A 25,724-nucleotide genomic window follows, 5' to 3' on the forward strand; every position below is an offset into this window, starting at 1 on the left:
CCAGCATCGTGGGCAACAAGACTCGAAGACCTACCACATCTGTGTAACGTCGCCAGAAGTGCTAATCATGCAGCCGTTTCTGCCACCATTCGAGCTGCTTTGCTTGTCTCACAAGGGTCGCATCAAGTGAAGCCCATGAGGCGCGTCCGTCCATTCCGTATCCGGCTAGAATTGACGCGTCCACGCGTCAGTCTCGCGCGCGTCAATTCTCTAGAGGAACCGTGGACGAGGTTCTGAACCTCAAAAGCGTGGCGGACGACGATGTGTCCATTATATGCGGTGTGAGCCCATTTACTTCAATACCACCCTGCATTGCATTGTTTGTAATCATACTCTGCACACAGATGCCGATGCTTGGATCTGGTACCGCAAGTACCTTCTTCGGTACCAACAACCAACGTTTTCGTGGGATGCAGAATGGGCAGACTGAGCTTGTCCACGCGTCTTGACGCGTTCTCACCATCTGCAAACGTCTTGTCAAGCAAGGCATCTCAAAGCTCGTCGTCTGGTTGCTCGCCATTCAGGTAGGTTATGGGCACTTTTCATCTTCGATGTCTGGTGTTGGCGTCTGGTGGTTTCTTCGATGTAAGGCGGCTGCTTCGATCGGGACGGGCGCAACAGATGCGTTAATCCCGAACGTAGTGGACTTCTGCCAGGGATGTACACCCTCTAGCCCACGCCCACGACATACTTATTCGGAACCAACCGAATAATCTATCGTCGACCACAGCTAAGAATACCATAACCTGTCCAGTCTATGGAACGACTACCACAAGCCTATTCGCTGTCGTTATATCGCGATCTGTACCTCAGTTACGATTGGCAAAGGCATTTGTCGAGATACTCAATTTCCCTGGTGCCCTAGAGGCTGCCACTCGTTCATGCTGCCGTCATCCACTTTCAACGCTGGAATATTGGACATCAGGGGCGTGCTATTCCTCTGCGACCGCAGATGGTCTAGCAATCTGATGGCTAATCCTGCCTCGTATCATCACCGTCCAACGCCATCTCGACCTCAATTCACACGTGAGGCGCCATCCAACCAATAGTATCTACTTGCTCCACCCACGTCATGACCCTGCTCATCGGACTTCAATTTGACCTCCAGTCTATCACGCGGACGATCATTAGGCGCTCACTTCGTACTTCCGAAGCTCTGGGCCTTATCCACGACCCCGACGTACTCCTCAATCCGGTAGGCTCCCTCTTCTGTGGAGTAAGTGAAGCCGATGCTAACGTCGCACACTGATCGCGTTGGTTGTTCCATCACTGCAAACATCTGCACGTCAATAAAATTGGGTGGCACTGAAAATATGTACTAGACGACAGGGGATTGGACTTTCAAGTCACCACTCATGGACATACGAGTCTGGTGGTGTCGTGACTACTTCTGTAACTAGTCAAGTGTTTCGTGACACTGCTTCTGGACTCGAGAGCATATGCAAGCTCATGCTGGCCGCCGTTGAGTAGCCCATAGAAGGTCCTATTGAGACCCCAGATGCGGGCAGTGGCAGAATCGGAGGCTTGGCTGCATAATGGCCCGTCGATCAGTTGCTGGAGGTATGTTCACTCTGGACTTCGTCTGTTTACAAACCTCAGATAAGCTTTGTTTTCTTTGTGTGTTTAATTTTGGCCCTGACTCCCTTGGACCGTGACTTCTAATAGATATTTCTAAACTTTTCAAAGCAAGGCGCCAGGGTTGAGGTAGTACAGACAGATCTCTAGTACCTTTGACGATTCACATATTACTATCTTTGCGTGGTTCTGGGTTTTCAGTTGCCGAATACACATCCCGCTTAACTGTCTGGCCCTGAAGCCTTCTCAACTACTTGTGGTCCCATGATCAGTTCCAAATGTGTTGATGATCAACTGTCTACAAATCCATCAGGATCAACTTGCTATCGAGTTGTCACAGAACAGCCAGTGTCGGCTGTGCTATCTGGGGATCGCCGTATGCATGCATCGAAACATTCATTGATAGGCCTACCACTTGGTAAGCAGACCATAGTCTTTCTTGCTGATTCCGAGATCACCGAATATCGAGTCATCCCCTAGCAAAAGTCAGCTCATTGGTTGTATGTAGTATTTGGCAAGAGGGTCGAATTATACCATCGAGCTTGTCAACTCTCAACTCGTCCTCGTGCTCTAGCTTCTCCAATTCCTCCCGTGGTGTCTCCTTCTCCTCATCTTTCTGGTCTTTCTCGGTAGCCTCTACTGCACCACCAAGTCCATCCTCCCCTCCCTCTCCAATCAACAGAATCTGCACATTCGCGTAGTCCAAATACTTCATCTTCACCGGCGCCCACGCCAGCCCTCTGAATTCATCCACAAACCTGGAATACTGGTCAGCAACACTTCCAACACAGCAAACCATGCCCACTCACTCCTTTGGCCACTCCGGTCCCTGATCCAAAGTCGCATTCGCCGGCCCCTTCCTCGCCGGATTCTTCACACTCACTGCCCAACTCCCCTGCGTCCGTATGCCCAGCTCCCGCTGCACCTCGCCCACGTCCTCCGGTACCGTGAGCATATACGCCAGGTGCGTCGTGCGCCCCGTCTGCGTGACGGCATACACGCCCTCGCCCACGGCGCTCACAGCAGGCGTCCCACGCGTCCCCTGCGTCTTCGTATCATACGTATTCCCCGCCATAAACTCCTCCTTGAGATCCGCAATGCTGGTCCCCGCCTTCTCGACAAACGCCATGAAGCGGTCCGAGTGCGATTTCGGGAACGTCTTCTTCGGCAGTGCGAAGAGCCGGTTGTTGGTTGAGTCGGAGAGGGCGCCGGAGGTGATTTTGGCGTCGTGGGGGATGGGTCGGAGGACGAAGAAGGTGCGTTGGAGATCGGAGGCGGATTCGGGGTTGTCGATGCCGACGCGCGATCGGGTGAAGAAGTATATTATGCCTTTTTCGAGGATGTTGGAGGGCATGGATGCTGCGCGCGAGGAGGGTTGGGTTATGGCTGCGGCGGAAGCGAGGGTCGAGGGAGGGGTGTAGGATGTTGTATCCTTGGTTTCGTTCTTGGGTTCTGGCTTTTGCTCTTCGTTGACTTGAGGTTGGTCTTCAGTCTTCATCTGATTGTCCTCCTCATTGTCGTCCTCAGCGTCGCGGGACTCCTTGGCGCTGTCGGCGCCTTTGGCATTTTCTTCGTCCTGAATGGCTGTATCCTTACCTCCATTGCTTTTTTCGAGCGCAGGCATGGTTTCTTCGAGACTTTTCTGGGCCTTTTTTGGTGGTTCAGAAGACGATGCATCATCAATCTTGCGTTTATCACCTGTGGAAGCGCCATTGGCTTCCTGGGACGTCTTGTCACTACGTCCTGATCTTGTTGCGGACATCGTAGGAATAAGTATCACCGACCAGCTGTGAAAATAGAAAATGTTGTATTATTTCAAAAGTCGAGGAGTTAATTGTAGGTCAATTGATTCTGCCCGCTGCAGTTCCGATCAAGTCATACTTATGGCACATATACGTAACGCTTTGTCGCGTACAACTATACGCGTGCACGTCACAAAAACGTAGACGTCATCCATCGCTCACCCGCGTCCACGATCGACGCGATCCCCGAACAGGATATATCAAGTCGCGTATTCACGTGAGCCTATTTCGGATGCTCGTATTGTGCAAGGGCACTCCATTCTGTTTGTAGATGATGTCTCACTGCCATCGACATGTATGCACTTGCACTGCTCATAACCTCGTCATGAACGCCGCAATCGCAGCACCCACACCCTCCGGACTTGGCGTTTCCGCACATACATCCGGCTCTAGACTAAATTCCGCCCGCAGGTAGTCCCTTGTGGTGGGGCCTATCGTAGCAATATACATATTTTGCTTTTTCTCCGCACTGCTCATCAGACTCAGTGGATTCGCCTTACCCAAGTCCGCGTCAATAAGCCCCAAACTCTCCAGCATTGCTCTACAGCCGGTCGGCGAGAATACAACGACCCATTGCGTCGTCACGCCTCGTTCCCGGTGGGTTTGCCAGACCGACGTGAATTCGGACCGGAATGAAGCCATCTCGCCCGTCTCGTAGATCACGAGCTCTGTTACAGTCATGGATGCGGTGGAGAGCGTCTTGGGAATGATATCGCGCCGCTTCTCGCCGACGAGGAATAGGAGCGCTGGTTTGGCGGGTTGAGGGAAGCGTTTGCTGTAGTCGTCGAGGATGAATTGGGCCAAGGCATCACCGTTCCCGGTTTCTTGGCCCAGGATGGGGCAGTGGAGATTGAGGGACTTCAGTCCGCGTTCGGTTGCCGGTCCAACGACGTAAAGCGGTAGGCTGGACGGTAGGAGAGTGTCGAGATCGACTGTGGAGGAAGTGCGGATGGCTTGCACGATTTCGGCGAATGCTTCGACGGCGCGTTGGGATGTGAATATGAGGCCTCCATACTTGGGGCTCGGTGACGTTGAGAAAGCGTTTGTCTCAATCAGTTGTTGCACCTCTTTTAATACAGTCTTCTTGAATTGGTGCTCGAGCACTGGAATGAATATGGGCTGATATATTCCATCATCCAACGCATTGAAATGCTCCTCATATCCGTCCGCAGGAGTAGATTTGGTCTTCAGTAGCAATACTGGGACCGAGATATGCGTCTTCTCTACACTCATGGTGGTTCCTTCAGGATCATAATGACACAAGAATGTCAACCGCACAGTACAGACGTTGTCTTGTGTCAATAGCCGAGCCGAAGATCCATATCAGCCTTACCAATGGATTCCGATAGCCGTCCGAATGCAGATAGCTCCAAGCTGCCGCCACAGCAGCTCCTACCCACAGCACAGACCTTCAACGTATTAGCAATCGATAAACCAACCTTGATGCCTCAGTCGCGAACCTCATTCCTTGTCCGACTGAGATGCCGGTGACATCTCTAGACCTCCCCATTCTCGCCCGCTTCCTCTGCGCCGTCGAATCCACCACCGGCATGCCACCTCAACCCCTCGATGCCACGCCTGAGCAGCGCGAAGCCGCAGCGCAAGCCGCTTCTACGGCAAAGGAGTTGCCAAAGGGAGTTGTCCTAGGGCCCGATGGGAAGCCGTACGTTGTTACTCTGCAGCCCACTGATGTATAATATGTGCATTTGAGACAGTGTTGCTAATGCTGCGCGTACATAGTTGCCGCACTTGCACATCGGCGGCAAGCTGGAAAGCCCTGACGCAGCGTGCTAAACACTCGACGAATACAACGACGAGTGCAACTGCATCCACAACTACGAACCCCACCACAGCAGCAGCAGTAGCATCATCATCATCCTCCGCACACCCAACAACATCCCAAACAACACCCTCAAGTCTCTCCACCTGCCCGCCCGACGTCGACCAGCTCGGCCGCTCAACCTGGACACTCCTACACAGCATAACGGGCGCCTACCCAGCCTCTCCCTCGCCCACCCTGCAATCCGAGACCTCAACGTTCATCCGCACATTCGCAAAGCTGTATCCATGCTGGGTGTGCGCGGACGATTTCCAGGCCTGGATGCGGCGGCCGGGCAACGCGCCGCGGGTCAGCAGTCGGGATGAGTTTGGGCGCTGGATGTGCGATGCGCATAATGCGGTGAATGAGAAGCTCGGGAAGGAGAGGTTTGATTGTGCGCGGTGGGAGGAGAGGTGGCGGACCGGGTGGAGGGATGGGAGTTGCGATTGAGAAGGTAGGGTGGGGAAGGTAGATTGGGTGTATATATTGAATCTGGAGGGTATTGCATTGACAGGTGTAGAATATTTGTCGAAGGGAGGATGTATATATACATGGATCGCAATGCACGATACAAACCCAATAGACTGCTTTATAAGTCAGATGGCATCGTTGAAAATGCTAGTCTATGTATTGGAAGACAGTAGGCTGAGAGAAGATGAGAGAGATTTAGCTCTCGCTCTTGAAGGCCGTTAGTGCCGTAAAATAGGGTTCCCACAACTGCCTTCATATGACCATGAAATTTGAATCCTGTAATGTTTTCCCAACTGACCAGTACAATCCAGAAGATGGCCAGTATTCAATGCAGTGCAACCACCGCCGCATCCCCCAACATTGATAAGGTCTCTACCATAACATAGCTATTCTGAAAAGCCGTGCTAGTGTCAATCCTTGAGATGCAATCACCATGGATCAACTGCTGGAAACACTATGCAATCGGCCTGTGCTCAACTCGTAATCTATCTCATGATCTCTTGGTAGATAAGCACTAGCAGTGGTCAGTATGACGGGGTGTACGATATGGTGTGCCTGTGCTTACTTTTTAATTGTTCCTTGGTCAAATTGTCTTTATTTTTGTCAAAGTCAAAGAATTCCTCCGGAATCGGCTCAGCGGTTGGCTCGTCTTCAGGATCATGGTATGGTTCTAGGTAGGGATGTTTTAATGCATCTTCCACCGTAATACGCTTCACTGGGTTGAATGCGAGTAAACGTTCAAGCAGGTCCAGCGCGAGATCAGATGTCTTGGGAAACATGGCCTTCCACGGAATCTTTTTCTTGAATGGTAGCGAGCGGATGTATTCGCGCGCGCGACGTGATTTGATGCCGTAATAGTCTTCCATGGTTGGTGTGCCGAGGACATCAAGGATCAGAGTTAGTTGATGATGGTCTGAGACGGTCAGCGTACGGTTGCTCTGTTGCATGTTTTGGCTTACAGTCTTTCCCTGGAAACAGAGGCTTTCCACTCAACATTTCTGCCAAAATGCAACCCACACTCCACACATCGATCGCTTTCGTGTACTCCTTGAATGTAAGCATGATCTCTGGTGCACGGTACCATCTTGTGGCAACATATTCGGTCATGAAGCCAGAATTGTCTTCAGTCGATGCAGCCGAACGAGCAAGACCGAAGTCGCAAACCTTCAAGTCGCAGTTCGCGTTGAGGAGCAGATTTGATGGTTTGAGATCGCGGTGAAGAACATTAGCAGAGTGCATGGCCTTCAGAGCACGCAAAGTCTGATATATGAAGTATTGACAATGATCATCTGAAAGCTCCTGAGTTCTGATCACACGGTGCATGTCGGTTTCCATCAGCTCCTGGTTTATGTCAGCACAAATTGTCAAAGGTTGTTTGGAGATGTTCCGACCTGAATGAGGTAGACTTCAGTGAATGTCTCATAATTACGAGGTTTCTGTATATCCAGTATGGAAATGATGTTCTCGTGGTTGAAGTATCGGAGTAGCTTCATCTCACGCAGAGTGCGAAGACAGAACATGGAGTGATCGAAAGGGGTGATTTTCTTGATCGCTACCTTCTGCTGAGAAGGTTTGTGTAGAGCAGAGCTGTAGAGGGATATCAGCATGCGCTTCAAGACTAGTCGATCAGGCACAGAAATGAAGCTTACCAGACCACACCGTATGCGCCTTCACCCACAACATCTTGAATGTCGTATTGCTCGGACACGTTGAAGGAGATCTTTCTTGAGCTACCTTGGGTGGGATTTCGCTGTGCCATTCTGACAAGGAGCTGTCAAGCAGCAAATGAGGGCCGATAGATAGGTATGAAGAGGTATGAAGGTTGAGCGAGGATGAGCGAAACAGAGAGAGGTTGTAGAGTTTGTACTACTGCCTTTTGGTCAGCTCATATTCTAGAAGAGTGCAAGTGGTCATTTGAGGCAACACCGGTGAAGAGGGCTATTGAGGAATGCCGTGCAGCCCCAATCAGGGTAGGTGTAGCATCTAGACTTGTGAAGGGACCTCTTTGTTGGACCTCAACTTAGACGAGCTCATGACGCTTGCAACCATTGTCCCATGCGTCTGACAGGTGCCTTTATTCGTCATACCTTGACAAAAGGCACCGCATCACATCAAGTCGCATGTATGGTTGCTTTTGCTATCGCACACGACGGGTTGCATGATGCACACATACCGGCTACTTTATAAGGACAGCAACTGCTAGAGACTCGTCGGAGGACGTCAATAGGAGTTTGTCGGTCCGATGCTCCTTTGACTGTTGCGAGACTCACTGGAAGTTTCGAGTGTCTGTAGACTCTACCTCCTCTTGCATTCAAGATGGTAGTGTATGGTTTGAGTGTCGATGTTTATGCGTAAGGAGGAACCGAGCCTTGGGCTTCGTCGGCGGATTATGGCCTGTGCTTGGAGTGGAGTGATAGATGGAGGACTCGATACTATCTTGACGCAAGTTTGGAGGACGAGTGAACTCGGGGAGGACTCGCTAATGGTAGGCTGGGCAAGTAGGCGAGGCCGAGTGCTTTGTTTCGAGGCCCTGATCAAACTGTGGTGGTGAAACAGTAGTTAGCGCTTGCGACATGGACAATAAGTGAGAAGTATAAGCTGATAGAAGCTGCGGTAGTTTGGCGAAATGCCAGGGCCGAAAATAGACATACCGAAGCGCAAGGCGCAGAGGCGGGAATGAAGCAAGAAAAGAGCTGCATGCACTGCGCTCTGCTGTGCCGCGGGGTGTGTGTCGAAGGGGGGGGGAAGAGGAGACGGTCCACGGGTGGTGGGGTAAATAACTGCGACACTGTAAATAGGCGCAAGCGCTGTGATTGCTGGAAGCGCTGTGATTGTCGAGGCAGTAGAGACGAACAGGAGGATTCCGGACCCAGTGAGCGTCGTCTATGAAAATTCGACTCCAACGATCTCTTCCAACGGCCCTTTCATTCGCTTGCGGCTCGAAAGTAGGACAGGGCGAGTGAAGTGTGGTGGATGAAAGCAATAATAACCGCTGAAGATGCTTGGACATTCACAGTGAGCTTCGCGCCTCTGATTGGTGCGACCTGCGAAGGGGCCGCTGCCATTGGGGTTAGCGTAAGGCCACGGCGTAGGGTATGTAGGTATTGGTTTACACAATGGATGTTGAGAGAAAGACAAGACAAGCCCTTCTATCCGAGACCAGACCAGATCGACCTCCAGGCACCATGCGCGTCAATAGTCTTCATATATGGATGCTCGATGACCTTGAACACTTTCAAGCGCATGAGAACGATATATTCCGAACATTTTGGCAAGGCGGCCTTGTTTCTTCGGCATAATTATTCCCACAATATGATTGGACGCCGTTCTTGTCCTTCATTTTGCTGGTGTCATTCCGCTCTGCAGTCTTTTGGTTGTCGTCTTTGCTACCACCCTACAATGAAACAGGTCTATGCCTTGAACCATCGTGTGGAGGGTCTGCAGGTACCTGTCTAGCCTGCCTGCAAGAGATAAGAATCCGAAACATAGCCGTACGGACAGCCATCGTCGCTGGGCTAAGGATATCTTATGTTTAACCCCTATCCTAGTACCCTCAGCGTGGGGTTCCAACAGCGCATTTCGTGTGCTCTATTGGATTCTTTACTTCTTTGTAGCTGCGTGCGCAAGAGTTCAATATTATGTTGCGTTTAAGCAGGACCCACTAGGACGTGGCGGAGAAGTCGGGCTATTCCTGGACCCGTGAACTCATCGCTGGGGACACTGCTGGAACCCGAATCAGATCAATTGTATCCATTCAAGTCCCATGGTTGTGCAGCGGCCCGAGTCCGACTACTTGGTTTGGGGTTTCGTAGCCTTGCTCAGCCTACCAACCTTGGGAGCCTTCATGAAAGACCAATCAAAGCTGTAGTCGACTTTGCTGTATTGAGGTGACGGAATGACAGGTTTGCAAGAGGGTACGTTTGGAACTTTTGTTTGAGAATCTTATTCATTCATGGTCCCTCCTTGATGAGAAGGCTGTATCGACAGTGATAATGATTGGAAAGTACTTTCACGAAGGTAGCTTTGCCACAGACATGACTAGTACTCCCAACTCAAGATGCATATTTCAGCCAAACTCCCCAGTCAAGAACAGCTCATTATAACAATTTGCAGCCGCCATACACCTGTTCATATGCATGCACCTTCAGCACATTCAACGCCGCCACGCCTATAACACTCATCTTGATCGATTTTGCTCTGACACCGAACCGGAATTAGTCCCACCCCACCAATTCCAGAACGAGAGCGCACGGAGTCAATCCGCAGAATTTCCCTTGGGCGGGTACTTTTTGCCATCCTTTTCGACTTTGGGAGAACAGATGCACCAGTCAGACTCAGGGATGCTGGACAAGACCGACTGAATGTGATTGCCACAACCCCACCAGGTGGACTTGTCTGGTATATAGTTAGCTATTTGTCGTGAGTTAAGACACATGCGAGACATACGGCAGGTATCGCAGGTTGATTTCATGCACATGATGCGATGAGGTCGAAGCTGAGTTTGTGTAGGTTGTTTTATAGGATGAGGTAAACAAGGATATCTCTTCGATAGTTCGAGCGTTGAGGAATGGACTGAAAGCAAGAAGCTACTTGACCCAGAGATAAATCGCAGGATGTGACGGTTCGTGATGTGAATAAGTCGGGACGAGGGTGTTGTAACGTTGGATATATAAGACCAGTGTTTGGTCGCCGTCCTCGGGTAGGTATCGCCGAATCAGGAAATCGAGGGCTACCATGCTCGGCGAAGTCAAGCTTGCCCCTCCTCAAGACTAGATCAAGAGATGCCCGTAATAATTCTTCGTGCGCATAGCCGAGAACGGTATGGCATGTATTTTCACCAGGAGATTGTTGTGTGAGCAGTCAAACACGCCTGAGAACATCATCAGAGACAGGAAAATCTGCAACACAAACGAACCCTTGTTCCCACGCCGTCCTGCAGGCAGAAAGTGTTTTATCAGTTCCAAAACCTCTAATCGGGTATACCTCAAATAGAACATGCTAATTTTCCGCTCTTATCATACATGAATTTTTTAATGCTTTGCAGTTCCAGTATTACAGTCAGCGTACAGCAACTTCCGCTGCTTTCCTGACACGATTCATGACTGCCGCTGCAAGTTCACCGCCCGAGGTGTCATCTATGCCCTCTAGGAAGATTGTATCAACGCCATTTCTGTCCAGCAAGCGCAATGCAGAAAAGAGTCCACGCGCAATTGATTCAGGAGTGTTCCCTAGGTCGACCTCCAAGATTTCGATAGTGGATTCCAAGGGTAATGGGTATCGGCAGCAAGTAAGTGTGTCTTCTGGCGGAAGGGTGTCCAGAAGGTTTTCCAGTGTTTGCGATGAGTTCATCTTAGAATCAGAGGATACCCTGACTCTCAGAGTGGTTTCTGCTTGTATTTTAATACTGGGCGCCGGGTCTCCGGTCTGCACTCCGGATTTCGAATATGACGTCCAGATCATGCTTTTCATAATCCCGAGCTTTGAACCTTTTCGTGTAGCCTTGAGCAGCTCTTCTTGAGAAGGCTGTGTTGTGCCAGCTTCGTAAAGCAGTACTGGTGCTTTGGGTGAATAATGCCTATACTTCATCCCTGGTGCTCGAGGTGCAGTACCATCAATTGTAGCGCTGTCTTTGTATCCAACCACTATATCTTCCCATCCGGCACAGGTTCTGAGCTGCTCAATAGTCACACCACCGGGTCGCAGGATCGCTGGTGGGCTGCTCAAGCCATCTACCACGGTGCTCTCTACTCCGACAGAGCATGGACCACCATCGAGAATGGTGTGTATACGTCCATCGAGGTCTTCCAAGACATGTTCGGCAGTCGTCGGAGAAGGCTTTGTAGATGCATTTGCAGACGGTGCCGCCATGGGTACATCTGCAAGCTTGAGAAGTGCCAGGGCAAGGAAAGATCGAGGAATACGAGCGCCAAAGGTCTTTAATCCAGCTGTAACTTCAGACGCCAGAGCACCATCATCGCGAGTGGGTAGTATAATCGTCAGAGGACCAGGCCAGAAGTTTTCGATCAGCGGTTTATATATCGCAGGGATAGGATCCGAAGTGCCATCCGTACTTGAAGGGAGGAACCTCCTCAGCTGACTGAGTGAGTGAAAATGTACTATGAGTGGATTGTCGACTGGTCGATTCTTCGCAGCAAATATGCCACGTACCGCTTCGCTCCTCGTCGCATCGGCACCAAGGCCATAGACAGTCTCAGTGGGGAATGCGACTGGTATATCAGACTGCCTAACCTGTGAAGCGGCATTTTGAAGCCTGTGAAGGTCAGTGGAGCCATCATTCCATTTGATCTCCCAATCGTCCAGAACTGAGCTCTGTCGCCCGGAAGTAATTATGCGTCCAACTGACGATACATTGACTGGTACAATTTTGGTCTTGGCATCTCCTTTGACTCCTTCCACCAAGCTCCTATGCTCGTGTTCATCATTCATCATGACGAAAGTTGACGGAGGTATTCGGCGCACGCGACTTAGCTTGGCTATCGTCTGCCTGACGAGTCTAGATAAGCTGTGTGACGCTCTGATTGCATTTTTGTAGATCATATCATTATCATGGATGGGGTACAAGAAAATTCACTTGTGACTCAGAAGAGGCGAGATATCACGTGATATATTACAACCGTTTACAGGTCTGCGAATATGGGGTTTCGTGGCCGTTGGTCTCTCGCTTTCATGCCACTATCATAGACAAGGTAGCATATGTGCTTTGGCACATGGACTAATATTCATAAGGTACACTCGACGCCAAAATACTATCGTCCCCGGGGCCAATTCTTCATATTTCCAAAACACCCTGCAGGGCCTACACATAATAATGCCAATATCCTGACTATCGCCTATCAGAATTTGTGCACTACCCTAGAGAAGTATCGACGGTAACAGATTCGCTTGTCCACAATTGCGCCACCAAGAATAAGGCGCGTGGTATCATGTAGCATTCTCCAGATGTTGCTATTCAAGCCGGTGAAATGCCACTCAATCATAAGAACTCCAGACTCCTTCAAAGATAGCGTTCATGACTCCATAGAGACAGCCTGTGCCTCTTGCTGTGTCGCGATCTCTCCTCCAGCCTGAGTTTCTGCCCATGCACCCCAGAGGCCTCGTTTGGCTCGTATGCGGAGAGGGCCCCCAAGATTGTTGGACTTTTGTTCAATCTTGACTGCGTCTTTGGTCGCAAGAACCAGACACTCGAAAAACATCTTTGTTGCGTCTGCCCTCGTGGTGGTCTTCTCGGGAACCATGTTCTGAAATAGTACGCTGTTCTTTTGCCGCGCTGATGCACTCGTTTGTGCCTCTTCTCCAAATTGTTCACGGAGCATATGTACTGCGTGCTTAGTGGCTAGAGAAACGGGTCCGCTATCTGCCGGATGGATCAATGGCATTGCCGTTTCGTCGAAATTGTCAGGGAGAGCGGTGTACTCCTCGGTCTCTGGGATAGCAAGATCATCTTGCGCAGGTATCTCATGAATAGACGGGTCCCGCGCAAGAACGCTCTCGTCTCCGATATCAAGAGGTCGGGGCGGCGCTTCTAGATCATCTTCCTCTTCTTCTAGTTCGATCTGGGGTACTTCTTCTGCTTCTTCTGGGTCAACATCCGCGATGCCGCTGTCTCTCTTCCGCTTCAGATCGCCTGACCTGCGGACGACTTCCAAAGAGAGAATTCCCCTGAGTTCAGGAGCCCAGCCAAGACTACGACCTTCGCCAAGAATGCTCGAAACGAATTGGCCGTTCTTTTGCATGTTCATCAATGCCAGGAGTAAAGGATCGCGGGGGAGATATTGTGGGGCTTTGAGGATCTTAGACCGATCATCTTGCATGGCTTTGATATAGCTAGCACGAAGCTCTGTGTCGGTATCTGGATGTAGGAGTTTCCGCTTCTTCGCTTGCTGTGGTACTATAATCGTCTCTTCCTCCTCTTCTTCCTCCTCCTCTGCAGAAGGCTCGAAGGTTGTTGTTTGATTTTGATGATCTTCTTGTGCGTGCTCTTCCAATTCTCGCTCGACCTCCGAGTTGATTGATGATAAAGGAGAGAGGCTTTCTCGCGCTCGGCCTGTCCCTTCGTCGTTGAGTTGACCAGCATCAAAAACATCCGGCATGTCGATATCACCGAGATTCGCGGATACGTCAGGTACAGGATCTTGCTGCTCAAATGGATCGTCAAAGTTGATGTTAAGATCATCCGCATCATCTAGGAGCTTCGAGGCTCCACCAAATTCTTCTTCAGCAGACCTGACAGGGGGCGCGTCTCGCCCTTTCTCGATGCTCATATCCCCGTCAGTCATATCGATCCCAAGGTCGTCATCGTCATCATCAAGTAGCATGCCTCCGTCGCGGCGCGCTCGTTCGATGGTACCAGGAGGCAGCTGGCTATCGTCGAACGTCATAATAGTATTGTCTACACCAAAATCGAGGGTTGGCTGAGTCGACAACAACATGTCAGGATCAGGTATTGGTGCAAAAAGGTCATTTATGGTGATCTTGTCTTCGAGTGTTAGAGCAGCCGCGTTGGCGGTTGCTGATTGATTCAGCGCAAGGTCCACGTTGCCGGGTTTGAACGCCTGAACATTTGATTAGCCAGACAATACATGGCTTCGGTCACTGCTGAGCCTCACCATGTTGATCTTCACTATGGCTTCATTGCAGTCGTCGTATAGATAACGCGCTTTTCGGCTGTAGATTCTGACTACACCGAGAAGTAGTTGACCTGTCAAGCGTAAAGCCATTGGATTTGTATCGGTCTGCAGAATGAAATTGACGTCCTTGCCAATGTCCATTTGCAGGACATTGCTTTTGGTCAACTTGCGCTCGATATTTGAGGCAAGCCAGACTTTGGCCAGAGGGCCAGTCCTGGAAAGCAAATCCTCTGAGTAAAACATTATTGCTACCAATTAGTGTTGCGACCGTGGAGAAAGACGTGGAACGATGTTTGGCTCGAAGGTAGGAGGGTATGGAGGCGCGTAGTTGGTGCTAGGAGAGGTGGGTAGCCGCGTTTGTTTTGGAATGGTGACGCGACTAGGCCGACGAGCGCAACGAGCCCCAGAAGGCAGAGGAGTGCGCAAAGGTCGCAGCTAGTCGTCGGCAGCGGTCAAGTTAATGATGATACACGATGTTGCGATGCGCACAATTGATATGGATACGCTGCGAATGCGCGATGAGTTGTGGATGGCAAGAGGTTGCGATTGCCAATGCGCTCTACCTGTGGTTGGGTGAGGCTGGGGATTCCAGAAACTTGCGCCCCTCGTGACTAAGCAAATGCAGGCTTCTTCCACCTTGGCAAGGTTCAACCCTTAGTGATGCCTGATGCCCCCTGCTATAATTCCATTCTTCGTGAGGAAATACGCGTCTGACATTGATGGTGGAGCAGAATGAAAAGAAGATGACTGAGCTTGACGCGCATTATATCCAGTGTACGACCGTATTTTCTCATACGAAGTTGTAGTCCTGCACTATTCATGAACTTGTCATAAATCTGCCACGCAATCTGCTGGTATAATTCATATATAGTCAACGTACCTAGTTAAGCACGACTCAATGAACTCATGCGTTAGATTGAAACGTTTATACCTCAACAGACGAACCACAACGGCAGATCCGGACTGTATTGTCTTGAAGATAATTAAATCGACAGCGCAGACTGCACTCTTTCATTACCCTTGCTCAATGCGGCTTTAGCGCTACCGGCTGGTCGGCCTGGCCAGGGCACATCTGTTATACGGAGACGTCGCATATCAGTCAATTATACTTCCTTCTCTAATTCTTCTTAGGGTCTTCCCAAGACTTTCTACTTTGGTATTGGTAGATCTTTGTCATGCTAGGATGAGCGTTTGACCGCAGATTCTCTTTTTCCAAGCCCCGACTTCCTGGGATCCTGTCTCTTCCTCGCCCTGGGTCATGAAAACATGTCAAGAGCTTCGACGCCTGCCTTGCCATTATACCATGCCCCTCCAAGCTCCAGTAAACTACAACCGCCTACAGTTTTGTCGCGGCCAGGCTCGCCGACCAGCTCACGATCGTCGAGCAGAGCGCGCGTCAAAACTTCATCTTCGGTACAGTTTGAGCCCATGCGCCCATGTGTCAGATCAAGTGATTAATGACTAGGTTGCAAACGCCAGATAACAGCATCATTTTCGATCCTCTCCTCCGAAGCCACCGTATCACGGTTCTCCTCCTCATTGACACATGGCCTTGCGCCCTCCGAGGCGACACGTCGGCTTCACGACTATGGTCTCAATGAGTTGCCTCATGATGAACCCGAGCCATTGTGGCTACGATTTTTGAAACAGTTCAAAGAAACCCTGATACTTCTCCTTCTTGGCTCCGCTGCTGTGTCTTTACTGATGGGAAATTTGGAAGATGCTATTAGTATAGGAGCCGCTGTTACCATAGTAGTGACTGTGGGATTCATTCAAGAGTATAGATCGGAGAAGTCGCTGGAAGCTTTAAGTCAATTGGTACCCCATGCTGCACATGTTATACGAGGAAATTCGAATCCTGCAGAGGAGGGAACATCAGCACCTCGATCTGCCGGTGCACCAAGCTCGGCAGCCAACGGAACTCCAGAGGCACAATTGCCCCTATTGCAAGAATTGGAACAGGCAGAGGCCTCTGCATCCACAATCCCGGCTTCACATCTGGTTCCTGGTGATCTCGTCCTTTTCTCTACTGGAGACCGCATACCGGCCGATATTCGCATTACCCGAGCTGCCGGGCTGTCTCTGGACGAATCGAATCTGACTGGAGAGAATGAACCAGTAACTAAGACTCCAGACAATGTCACACTTTCGCAGCTCGCAGCTCATCATACAAACTTGGGGAATTCGTCACCCCTTTACGACTCCCCTGCCGCTGGCACTGTTGGTGCCGATATACGACTAAATGACCAAACTAACATCGCATTCATGGGTACCCTTGTACGGTCTGGACATGGGCAAGGGATTGTAATCGGTACAGGTGGGAATACCGAGTTTGGTGCAATCTCAGCGTCTCTCCAGGAAATAGAAAGCCCTCGAACACCCCTACAGCTATCCATGGACCGGCTCGGAAAAGAGCTCAGCTACATGTCTTTTGGCATCATCGCGTTCATTATGCTTTTGGGGCTTTGGCGAGGATGGCCGTTCCTCGAGATGTTTCAAATAGGTGTTTCTTTGGCTGTGGCAGCGATACCTGAAGGACTACCTATCATCGTGACGGTGACGCTGGCGCTTGGAGTTCTCCGCATGTCCAAGAGAGATGCTATTGTTCGCAGATTGCCAAGTGTTGAGACACTAGGGTCAGTCAACGTAGTTTGTAGCGATAAAACTGGTATGTGAAAGCTGCGTTGGAGCTGAACCTCACCGCATGATGACCTGACAGATACTAGGCACACTGACCACAAACCACATGACAGTGACGAAGTTGTGGCACTTCGACGAGCGAACTCCCGCAGATGTGTGTCAAAAACAAGGCTCGACAGATCTTGACCTTGCTACCAAAACGATCCTTAGGATTGGTAACATTGTTAACAACGCGCGTATCTTCAGCTCTCGCGCAGACAGCGTTGCTACAGCATCTAGTGCCTCGGTGTTGTCCTCGACAATGGGTGACGATGTCTCGAACGCCAAGAGTCGATGGGCCGGGCAGCCGACTGATGTAGCATTGCTGGATCTTCTCGATACCTTTGGAGAGGAGGATGTTAGAGAACGCCTCGGTGTGAGGCGAAATGAGACCCCTTTTAGCTCTGAACGGAAATGGATGGGCGTAGTCATCAACAGCAGCTCTGTGCCAGATGCGCCCAATAAAGACGTCGCCTACATCAAGGGCGCCATCGAGAGAGTACTGGATCGATGCGACACGTATATTACGGCAGCTGGTCGCGAAGTTGTCCTGGATGAGCCGCGGCGGAAGGAGGCTCTACAGGCTGCTGAGGCCATGGCACAAGACGGACTGAGAGTGCTCGGATTTGCCAGTGGTCCACTTCGAAGCTATGCCAGAAGTAACGCATCGACTCTCTCTGTAAGAAGTGGTAGCGGAACTCCCCATCATAATCGTGGAGATCGTAGCCCGCATAGTCTTGGGGAGTTGCCTAACGACGAAGATCTCTATCGTGGACTTGCCTTTGCGGGCTTAGTCGGCATGAGTGATCCGCCTCGGAAAGGCGTCGATAAATCAATTCGCCGGCTGGTAGCTGGGGGAGTCAAGGTCATCATGATTACAGGCGACGCAGAGACGACTGCCGTCGCGATTGCGAAGAAACTCGGCATGCATCTCAACATGAACTCCACACTTGGTAGTCCTGTTCTTCGAGGAGACCAGCTAGACAAGATGAACGACGAGGAGCTCGCTCAAGCTATATCTTGTACCTCAATATTTGCAAGGACTAGCCCTGAGCACAAATTGAAGATCGTACGCGCTCTTCAAAGGCGTGGAGACGTGGTGGCTATGACTGGTGACGGCGTCAACGACGCTCCGGCACTTAAAAAAGCTGACATTGGTATCTCTATGGGAAAACTGGGTACAGACGTAGCCAAGGAGGCGGCGGACATGATCCTTACAGACGATGACTTCTCAACGATACTCAACGCCATAGAAGAGGGTAAAGGTATCTTCTATAACATTCAGAATTTTCTCACGTTCCAGCTGAGTACCAGTGCTGCTGCCCTCAGTCTCGTACTCATCAGCACCGTTCTCGGGCTCCCGAACCCACTCAATGCTATGCAAATCCTATGGATAAGTATGTCTCGGTAGCGCGTTGCTTTGAAGAGAATCTGCTAATCCCGTCTAGATATCTTAATGGATGGACCTCCCGCACAATCTCTTGGTGTCGAGCCTGTCGATCCAGCTGTAATGTCTCGTCCTCCGCGCTCAAAGACTGCTCGCGTTCTCACGCCACCTCTTATTCGCCGTGTGCTCCAGTCTGCATCGATCATCATGCTTGGTACTCTTTTCACCTATATCCGCGCAATGGCCGCCGAGCATGAGATCACTGCACGCGATACTACCATGACCTTCACGTGCTTCGTACTCTTCGACATGTTCAATGCTTTGACTTGCCGATCGGAGTCCAAGTCTGTTCTACGTGGCGAAATCGACATATTTGGAAACAAAATGTTCAATATTGCAGTCGCTGGAAGCTTATTAGGGCAAGGTCTGGTCGTGTATTTCCCACCGCTACAGAGGGTTTTCCAGACGGAAGCATTGGGCCTGTTTGATATCATCGGCTTGTTGTTGACCGCGAGTTGTGTATTTTGGGCGGACGAAGGAAGGAAGTGGTATGTACGATGGAAAATGGGGAGAGGGTTGCCAGGAGGATATAGTACGAGTGTATAAAGATGGGAAGGAGGTTGTACTCTTAGCGTGGCAATAAATGTGTAGATATGATCAGAGCCATTTTTATCAACTTCATGAGGCGCAGTATGAGACTACTACGCCCAAGCATTGGACACACTTTTCCTACATTCCTTACGGAAATCATCATGGTAGAATCATGTATAGAACGCAGCTCAAGCTAATCTAATCGCGCTATATTATGGTACTGTCATTTTGTATGCTCGGCTTTGTAATCGAGCCTGTCCATTCTTTCCTGCGAGAAATGATGACTTAAGTTGTACATTAGACTTACTCCAGGTGCATCCCTTGGACCTAACAATGCGAGAGATAGGATCTCATACCCACGACAAACCAGGGGCCATTCCCTTATTTTGTCATTTCTTATACGCGACCAGGCTCATAAGGTACATCCTTGAGTAATAGAAGTGGAACTTGTGCTCAGCTTCGAAGCCTCATGTGGAGCCTCATGTGGGTTCTATACGAAGGTCAGGTCTTTTGTTCCGTCTTAAACCATTCTCTTCTGCGTATCATAGCCGGTCTGGACCTACGAGTCTCACCCGTACATTTCATCGGTCACAGCGGCCATCCCCGCTTCGTCACGTTCAGGTCTCTTCAGCCCTGTTCCTGGCTTCAAGTACAATATCAATCGGTACGCCGTATTCCCATTCAAGTAATACCTATGCAACTTCTTACTCCTCAGGAATCCGAGCCTCTCGTATAGTTTTAGCGATGCAGCGTTATCGGTTTCGGTCTCCAGGACTATCTCGTCGGCGTTGCGCTCTTTCATTGCATCAATGGCCATCCTCACAAGCTTGGTCGCTATGCCTTGCCCTCGATACTTGTCCACTACGGCCAGCATGGCGATGTAGCCACGGAAGGTGCCGCTGCGATGAGGTTCGAGTTTGGAGACAATGACTCCGATAAGGACAGAAGAGGGGTCAAGGGTCTTATACAGGTGAAGAAAATCAGTTTTTAGCGCGCTCGTATACGTGCGCCAACATACCATAAAACAAAGATCACCCCATTGATTTAGGAAGTACCGATACACATAAATACTATATGGTTCAGAGAGATCCTTGCCTATCAAGGCGCGGATCGAAGGCAGATATTCCTCTTCTTTGGATATGTCGTACTGGAGGTAGCGAAGGTTATCGGTGGCAGGCGAGTTGCTCTCCGTCATGTCTAAGGGACGAGAAGAGATTTCCTGTGGGCGACATGGGCGATGCTCACCATCCAAGGAATCGTAGGGACCTTCTTGCAAGCTTGTTGTCCCACTTTGAGAAGCGCGACCGATATCCTTGCTGGCGATCCATCAAAGCCTGGCTTGTGCGATGCAGTCACGCTACAATGTTCATACATGGATAGCTAGTGGGGCGCTAACTGGCATGTGAAAGTGACGACAGATGGGGAGCTTGTCGCAACACAGCTCGTTAAACTTGGTGTGCAACGAAACACGCAGAACTATATATATATAGAATCTACACCCTTCATACGCTTGAACGGAACAAATCCATGCCGCGGTAATGTCGTCTCTCCGCCGGCGTCTGCTCGGCGACCCGTCACCCACCTCTTCCACCGACGTATCTCGAGATGCCAGTCCCATGCGCAACATCGAGTCTAAAGATCCTAATGTCGCAGAGGACCTCCGTGCGATTCCTGCAAAGCAGCTGGAAAAGCTAACGAAACATGTGGAGAAGGCAAAGAAGGCCAAGGGAAGCAAGAGAAGGAACTTCTGGATATTTGGGCTGGGAGGGATATTTGGTTTGGCGAGTGCAGCTTTCTTTGCAGGAAATCAGGATATGCTTGATATGGAACCTTTTAAAGATTTGAGTCTTGATAGCATTATGGACGTCCTTCCTGCGGGTCTGATTAGCGACGCTAGAGAGCTGCAGGTGAGTGTATATATAAGACCACTAGCATGATAAGCACGTTTAGACTAGAGAATGGTGCTGATGGGAAACTATAGAAACACGAACGGGAAGCCGTCAGCTACGACTCCTTCGCTGTAGGACTGCACGCCCAGACAGAAGGCATAAAGGCCACACACCCCGTTATTATGATACCAGGAGTCATTTCAACTGGTCTCGAAAGTTGGGGTACTGAGACAGACTCCCGGCAATACTTTCGAAAGAGGTTATGGGGCAGTTGGAGCATGATGAGAGCACTTGTTCTGGATAAGGCTGGCTGGAAGAAACATATAATGCTGGACAAAGAGACTGGGATGGACCCTCCAGGCGTCAAGCTTCGTGCGGCTCAGGGATTCGATGCAACGGACTTCTTTATTACTGGATACTGGATATGGAACAAGATTCTGGAGAATCTGGCTACTATTGGATACGATCCGACGAACGCGTTCACTGCGGCTTATGACTGGCGAATGTCATATTTAAATTACGAGACCAGGGACCAGTACTTCACACGACTAAAGACGCACATTGAAATAGGTGTACGCTTGTCCAATAAGAAGGTGGTCCTTTTGTCACACAGCATGGGTTCCCAAGTCCTATACTACTTCTTCCACTGGGTAGAGGCCGAAGGCTATGGCAACGGCGGCCCAGGCTGGGTGGATGCTTATGTTGACTCCTGGATCAATATCTCTGGTTGCATGCTTGGCGCAGTAAAAGGCCTGCCCGCTGTCCTCTCAGGAGAGATGAAAGATACCGCACAACTCAATGCCTTCGCAGTCTACGGGCTTGAGAAGTTTCTCTCCCGCGCTGAACGCGCTGAGCTTTTCCGCGCCATGCCTGGAATATCCTCTATGCTACCCATCGGAGGCGACGCGGTCTGGGGTAACTCAACATGGGCCCCTGACGACCAACCAGGACAATCACAGTCATTTGGCCGCTTCCTCAACTTCCGCGACCTGAACCAGACTGGAACGCCGTCGCACAATCTCACTGTCTCGGAATCTCTTCCTTACCTTTTTAACCACACCGAGGAGTGGTACAAGAAGATGATCCAGACCTCATACTCCCACGGCGTCGCCCATACCCGCCACGAAGTCGAGCAAAACCAACTAGACCCCTCGAAATGGATCAATCCCCTCGAAACCCGCCTCCCGCTAGCTCCATCCCTCAAGATCTACTGCTTCTATGGTGTCGGCAAGCCCACGGAGCGCATATACTATTACCGCAATGACGGCGATGCGCTGACCAAGATCAATGTTACTATCGACACAGCATACAACGACCCCGACAAAAGCATCGATCATGGCATTATCATGGGCGAGGGCGACGGCACAGTCAACCTGCTGAGCAGTGGATACATGTGCACAAAGGGCTGGAACATGAAGCGATACAACCCGGCTGGCGCAAAGATCAGGGTGTACGAGATGCCGCATGAGCCTGATCGGTTCAGTCCGCGCGGTGGGCCGAATACGGGTATGTGATTTCCCTGCATCGCTGATGCGTGGAATGTTTACTTGCTAACACACACACAAAGGGGACCACGTGGACATTCTCGGCCGCTCGTCTTTGAACGACCTCATCTTGCGCATCGCAGGCGGGCGAGGCGAGATGATAGCAGAGGACCACATCGTCTCCAACATCCGCGAGTATGCCGCTAGAGTGAAGATATATGATGACGACGAGGGCCCAGATAACAGGCCAGAACCAGAACCTGTAGATCGGAAGAACAAGCCACTACCGAGTCCTGAGCCGACGGTTGACTCTGGCCCAAAGATACCGGCCTGAAAGGAAAGGGTGCTGTAACGACTAACTGATACAGGAGGGGTGTTTTCTAATTAAGATCTGCCTGCGAAGGTCGCTCGGGTGATGAAGCTTTATGATACCAGTTTAACATAGACGGATTAGATATATACCGGCGCACGTAAATACAGCCATATAAATCATATATTGGAGCGAGAATGTGCTCATGGCTTGGTATTTGCATTTACATACTGCTTGTCTCGCTTAAAGGCCTGCTCTATCCGCTGCCAGACCTAGAACAGACCCAGCAAATCCTCATTCGTCTTCTTGCCTCCCTGTTGCTGCTGTTGCTGAGGGGGTGATGGCTGGTTCCCTGCTCCCATGTTGAGGCTTTCGAAACCATTCATCAGATCATCCCCGCCTACACTCTGACTTTGCGCGGCAGGTCCTTGGTTTCCATTGCTGAATAGGCCCATTAGATCGTCCATGTTGCCCATATTCGCCTTCGCATTCGCCGGCGCATTCACTGCTGGACTTTCTACTCTCTGCGGTGTGCCTGCTAGACCTTCCAAGCCACTCGACCCTGCTGAGGGCTCCTTTTGCATGCTTGCCGGGGCTGCGCCGTCGAAATCAATATCTAGCAGATTCTCGATATTGGACTGTGGCGCGACTGAGCCCCCAGCAACTGCAGCAGCTGCAGCCGCAGCAGCTATAGGGTTGTCACGGGCTTCTTGACGTTGTTCTTCAATGGCAGCTTTTTGCATGGCTTCGGCGCCGAAGCGACCTTGGCCCAAGAAGGACTCAGGTGGTTTCTGGTAGACCGAGGCGAGAGTTGAGATTTCGAGAAGGAGTGAGTCAAGGAGAGCTTGTGGTAGAGATGGAATGGTGGACTGTATTGGAGGCTTTTCGGCGAGGATAATGTTCTGCATCAGGTCAGAACCTAGGCCAAATGACCACCATAGTGGAGCACCTACCTTTGCTATTTGGGGGTCACTGGATAGCAGTCGCCAATATACGTATGCTCGATCCCGAATGTCTGGATTATCATTCTTTTCTGTCGCTGATTTAAGGACTGATTGCACCAATGCCTGAGATTGTTCAGGCTTCTTTAGGAAAAGTTTCACCACAGCAGTAAGGATTTGCAATTGAGTCTAGAGAGAGATTAGCGACGGATACTAGTAGTACAAGTACAATATATACCTGAGTGAATTCCTCGTTGAAGGCATCAACGAAACCCGATAAAATCTCTTCGGCATTGCTAATTTTCTCGGCATATTCACCGACAATCCAGATCAACGCGCCTCTAGCATTGGGTTCATCCAATTCATCAATGCACTGACAGAGCGTGGGTATTATGCCTTCATAACCGGGGTACTTCCTGAAGATGTCCTTGATAACAACAATAGCCTCCTGGACAACGTAATTGACCTTAGTGGCAATAAGGTCTAGTAATGTGTTGACACATTTCTCGCTCGCGCTTTCGATCTTGATCGCCACTTGACCGATGGCTTTAACGCCGCGGCGCACGAAATCCATATCTACCTCCATAGCATATTCTTTTAGTTCAGCTAGTAGTTGGTCAACATTCTTATCGTTTGCTATTCGTACCATAATCTCAAGCTTCGCAAGTTTCAGATAGGGCGGGTCGTTGTATTTGCAGAAGAAAACTCGCATCTCCTTGCTAAGGATGTTAGGCTGTTTTTGTAACAGGAGATCGATGTTACGTAGTGCAACGTATTGGACCTCTGGCTGTGATGATACCAGAGTGACTAAATGTCATTAGTATTTGAGAACTACCTCTAAAGCAGTGAACTGACCTAACGGAGGTGCCATCTTCTTGAGATACGATTGAGCCAATTCTTGACCGACATATCGCATGTGCAGGAAGACTACCTTGATTGCGGCCAAAACAACACTAGGATTGACGTGTTGGAATTGTGGTGACACTCGCTCGCAAATGTGCTCCGATTCTTTGACATCCGCGGCATGATAATCAGCAAGGGTGGTCAGTATGGTCACACGGCCCCATTCAGTACACTCGTTCAGTGCCATGAGCAGTTTCTTCAAGGTATGCGGAGTAATCTTGAATGCCTTGGTCTCTGGTGACGCTTCGTTGATCTCAACCAAAGCAGTGACGGAGTTCGCCACTACCATAGGGTTCGGATCGCCTATCAACTCTTGCAACGTCTCCAGGAAGCCATTCTCCAGGCACATGGACGGATTCAGATCATATAACTTCGCGACGCAGATTGCAGCTGTCTTTCGCACGTATGGGGACTCGTCTCGTAAGGTTTTCCGCAACGGTTCCTCCATGTAGTCGACCATCTTGTCAACCCGAATACATCCCATCGTTCTTATAGCCAACGCGCGGATCAAAGGATTAGGGTCTTCAGCATCTTGTACAAATGTATTGACGGCGAGAATGCAGAGGTCAGGATGTGATTTGGCATAGTTCCTGAGAAAAAATGAGAAACTATACTTCGTGAACATAGTACAACTTACATGAGGTACAAATATACAAGCTTCTTCTGGTCCAGGTCGCCAGTCGCAATGTTCTTGAGGACATCCGGAAAGAGAGCAGATACATCCTTGCCCAAAGTCATGGACATGATCGTCTTCTGGATTGACTCCTTACTGAAAGGTCTAAGCTTATGTACGTAATGCGATTGTAGTTGTCCTTACCGTTCCCAGGCATATTGTGAACTGCGCATTATCGTCAGCTTATGATCTCCTGAATAGTTCAATGGTATCTAAACTCACACTAAACCGGCTCTCAATTCAAAAGTCTCTCCTTTTCGCGGTACCGCGAAGGCCCCTCTTATTCTGTTGACCGCCATGTCTACTAAGGTCAGTAGAACTGACGAGCCTGCTGCCCGCACTCATAAAGTGACGGCCGGCGGCAAGTTGTGGGCGCCTGGACTTGAACAGGCCCTGACGGTGAGGCTCAAGTCTAGTCAGTGCAGCTACAATAGAGGTATTGCGCGAGGGTAGGTAGCAGTGACGATGCCTTCGGCCTTTGTGGTGGATCGCGTTGAGGAGTATAGCTGTGGATTGGCAAGTTGTTCTAGCAGTCGAGGTGTGTAAGTCTTG

General features: G+C 50.2%; 10 protein-coding genes across 10 annotated transcripts; 3 read left to right on the forward strand and 7 right to left on the reverse strand.

The window, feature by feature from the left end:
- Window positions 1–1,542: 1,542 nt before the first annotated feature.
- EJ05DRAFT_170042 (uncharacterized protein) lies at window positions 1,543–3,513 on the reverse strand. The gene is made up of 3 exons (XM_033739496.1): window positions 2,385–3,513; window positions 2,110–2,333; window positions 1,543–2,051 (listed from the first exon to the last, which is right to left on the reverse strand). Exons 1-3 carry the CDS (start codon window positions 3,335–3,337, stop codon window positions 1,984–1,986), a joined length of 1,245 nt encoding a protein of 414 aa, XP_033596178.1. The 5' UTR covers window positions 3,338–3,513; the 3' UTR covers window positions 1,543–1,983.
- EJ05DRAFT_170041 (uroporphyrinogen-III synthase) lies at window positions 3,514–4,777 on the reverse strand. The gene has a single exon (XM_033739495.1). It carries the CDS (start codon window positions 4,608–4,610, stop codon window positions 3,690–3,692), a length of 921 nt encoding a protein of 306 aa, XP_033596179.1. The 5' UTR covers window positions 4,611–4,777; the 3' UTR covers window positions 3,514–3,689.
- Window positions 4,778–4,786: 9 nt separating this feature from the next.
- EJ05DRAFT_541728 (uncharacterized protein) lies at window positions 4,787–5,646 on the forward strand (the record flags this gene model as incomplete). The annotated part of the gene is made up of 2 exons (XM_033749679.1): window positions 4,787–5,040; window positions 5,118–5,646. The coding sequence occupies exons 1-2, from the start codon at window positions 4,859–4,861 to the stop codon at window positions 5,644–5,646; spliced, it is 711 nt and encodes a 236-aa protein (XP_033596180.1). The 5' UTR covers window positions 4,787–4,858.
- A 253-nt stretch (window positions 5,647–5,899) lies between these two features.
- On the reverse strand, window positions 5,900–7,658 carry EJ05DRAFT_170146 (protein kinase). The gene is made up of 5 exons (XM_033739497.1): window positions 7,317–7,658; window positions 7,059–7,254; window positions 6,627–7,008; window positions 6,233–6,580; window positions 5,900–6,181 (listed from the first exon to the last, which is right to left on the reverse strand). Exons 1-5 carry the CDS (start codon window positions 7,424–7,426, stop codon window positions 6,153–6,155), a joined length of 1,065 nt encoding a protein of 354 aa, XP_033596181.1. The 5' UTR covers window positions 7,427–7,658; the 3' UTR covers window positions 5,900–6,152.
- Window positions 7,659–10,725: 3,067 nt separating this feature from the next.
- Window positions 10,726–12,114, reverse strand: EJ05DRAFT_444634 (translation factor; the record flags this gene model as incomplete). The annotated part of the gene is made up of 2 exons (XM_033742133.1): window positions 10,726–10,964; window positions 11,154–12,114. The coding sequence occupies 2 exons, from the start codon at window positions 12,112–12,114 to the stop codon at window positions 10,726–10,728; spliced, it is 1,200 nt and encodes a 399-aa protein (XP_033596182.1).
- Window positions 12,115–12,287: 173 nt separating this feature from the next.
- EJ05DRAFT_514674 (uncharacterized protein) lies at window positions 12,288–14,863 on the reverse strand. Its single transcript, XM_033748549.1, has 2 exons — window positions 14,295–14,863; window positions 12,288–14,240 (listed from the first exon to the last, which is right to left on the reverse strand). Exons 1-2 carry the CDS (start codon window positions 14,556–14,558, stop codon window positions 12,696–12,698), a joined length of 1,809 nt encoding a protein of 602 aa, XP_033596183.1. The 5' UTR covers window positions 14,559–14,863; the 3' UTR covers window positions 12,288–12,695.
- A 564-nt stretch (window positions 14,864–15,427) lies between these two features.
- On the forward strand, window positions 15,428–19,138 carry EJ05DRAFT_469933 (calcium-transporting ATPase). The gene is made up of 4 exons (XM_033742924.1): window positions 15,428–15,728; window positions 15,795–16,983; window positions 17,042–18,391; window positions 18,443–19,138. Exons 1-4 carry the CDS (start codon window positions 15,582–15,584, stop codon window positions 18,985–18,987), a joined length of 3,231 nt encoding a protein of 1,076 aa, XP_033596184.1. The 5' UTR covers window positions 15,428–15,581; the 3' UTR covers window positions 18,988–19,138.
- On the reverse strand, window positions 19,135–20,340 carry EJ05DRAFT_480208 (acyl-CoA N-acyltransferase). The gene is made up of 2 exons (XM_033744829.1): window positions 19,991–20,340; window positions 19,135–19,933 (listed from the first exon to the last, which is right to left on the reverse strand). Exons 1-2 carry the CDS (start codon window positions 20,165–20,167, stop codon window positions 19,541–19,543), a joined length of 570 nt encoding a protein of 189 aa, XP_033596185.1. The 5' UTR covers window positions 20,168–20,340; the 3' UTR covers window positions 19,135–19,540.
- EJ05DRAFT_170338 (LACT-domain-containing protein) lies at window positions 20,340–22,803 on the forward strand. The gene is made up of 3 exons (XM_033739500.1): window positions 20,340–20,879; window positions 20,954–22,367; window positions 22,429–22,803. The coding sequence occupies exons 1-3, from the start codon at window positions 20,511–20,513 to the stop codon at window positions 22,677–22,679; spliced, it is 2,034 nt and encodes a 677-aa protein (XP_033596186.1). The 5' UTR covers window positions 20,340–20,510; the 3' UTR covers window positions 22,680–22,803.
- A 124-nt stretch (window positions 22,804–22,927) lies between these two features.
- Window positions 22,928–25,471, reverse strand: EJ05DRAFT_444518 (Adaptor protein complex beta subunit; the record flags this gene model as incomplete). Its single annotated transcript, XM_033742126.1, has 7 exons — window positions 22,928–23,557; window positions 23,609–23,785; window positions 23,835–24,403; window positions 24,452–25,089; window positions 25,137–25,268; window positions 25,317–25,337; window positions 25,395–25,471. 7 exons carry the CDS (start codon window positions 25,469–25,471, stop codon window positions 22,928–22,930), a joined length of 2,244 nt encoding a protein of 747 aa, XP_033596187.1.
- Between the last annotated feature and the right edge of the window lie 253 nt (window positions 25,472–25,724).

The sequence above is a fragment of the Pseudovirgaria hyperparasitica genome (genome assembly GCF_010093815.1).
Source record: "Pseudovirgaria hyperparasitica strain CBS 121739 unplaced genomic scaffold EJ05scaffold_19, whole genome shotgun sequence".
NCBI classification, from domain to species: Eukaryota; Fungi; Ascomycota; class Dothideomycetes; order Acrospermales; family Acrospermaceae; genus Pseudovirgaria; species Pseudovirgaria hyperparasitica.

Coding starts and splice junctions, on each gene's coding strand:
- EJ05DRAFT_170042 (XM_033739496.1), bottom strand. CDS start 3,337: ATGTCCGCAACAAGATCAGGACGTAGTGACAAGACGTCCCAGGAAGCC. Junction 2,334..2,384: donor GGACCGGAGTGGCCAAAGGA/GTGAGTGGGCAT, acceptor CCAGTATTCCAG/GTTTGTGGATGAATTCAGAG. Junction 2,052..2,109: donor GAGAGTTGACAAGCTCGATG/GTATAATTCGAC, acceptor GACTTTTGCTAG/GGGATGACTCGATATTCGGT.
- EJ05DRAFT_170041 (XM_033739495.1), bottom strand. CDS start 4,610: ATGAGTGTAGAGAAGACGCATATCTCGGTCCCAGTATTGCTACTGAAG.
- EJ05DRAFT_170146 (XM_033739497.1), bottom strand. CDS start 7,426: ATGGCACAGCGAAATCCCACCCAAGGTAGCTCAAGAAAGATCTCCTTC. Junction 7,255..7,316: donor GGCGCATACGGTGTGGTCTG/GTAAGCTTCATT, acceptor ATCCCTCTACAG/CTCTGCTCTACACAAACCTT. Junction 6,581..6,626: donor TCTGTTTCCAGGGAAAGACT/GTAAGCCAAAAC, acceptor TGACCGTCTCAG/ACCATCATCAACTAACTCTG.
- EJ05DRAFT_514674 (XM_033748549.1), bottom strand. CDS start 14,558: ATGTTTTACTCAGAGGATTTGCTTTCCAGGACTGGCCCTCTGGCCAAA. Junction 14,241..14,294: donor CCATAGTGAAGATCAACATG/GTGAGGCTCAGC, acceptor TCAAATGTTCAG/GCGTTCAAACCCGGCAACGT.
- EJ05DRAFT_469933 (XM_033742924.1), top strand. CDS start 15,582: ATGTCAAGAGCTTCGACGCCTGCCTTGCCATTATACCATGCCCCTCCA. Junction 16,984..17,041: donor AGTTTGTAGCGATAAAACTG/GTATGTGAAAGC, acceptor GACAGATACTAG/GCACACTGACCACAAACCAC. Junction 18,392..18,442: donor TATGCAAATCCTATGGATAA/GTATGTCTCGGT, acceptor AATCCCGTCTAG/ATATCTTAATGGATGGACCT.
- EJ05DRAFT_480208 (XM_033744829.1), bottom strand. CDS start 20,167: ATGACGGAGAGCAACTCGCCTGCCACCGATAACCTTCGCTACCTCCAG. Junction 19,934..19,990: donor GGGGTGATCTTTGTTTTATG/GTATGTTGGCGC, acceptor CACCTGTATAAG/ACCCTTGACCCCTCTTCTGT.
- EJ05DRAFT_170338 (XM_033739500.1), top strand. CDS start 20,511: ATGTCGTCTCTCCGCCGGCGTCTGCTCGGCGACCCGTCACCCACCTCT. Junction 20,880..20,953: donor GCGACGCTAGAGAGCTGCAG/GTGAGTGTATAT, acceptor GGGAAACTATAG/AAACACGAACGGGAAGCCGT. Junction 22,368..22,428: donor GCGCGGTGGGCCGAATACGG/GTATGTGATTTC, acceptor ACACACACAAAG/GGGACCACGTGGACATTCTC.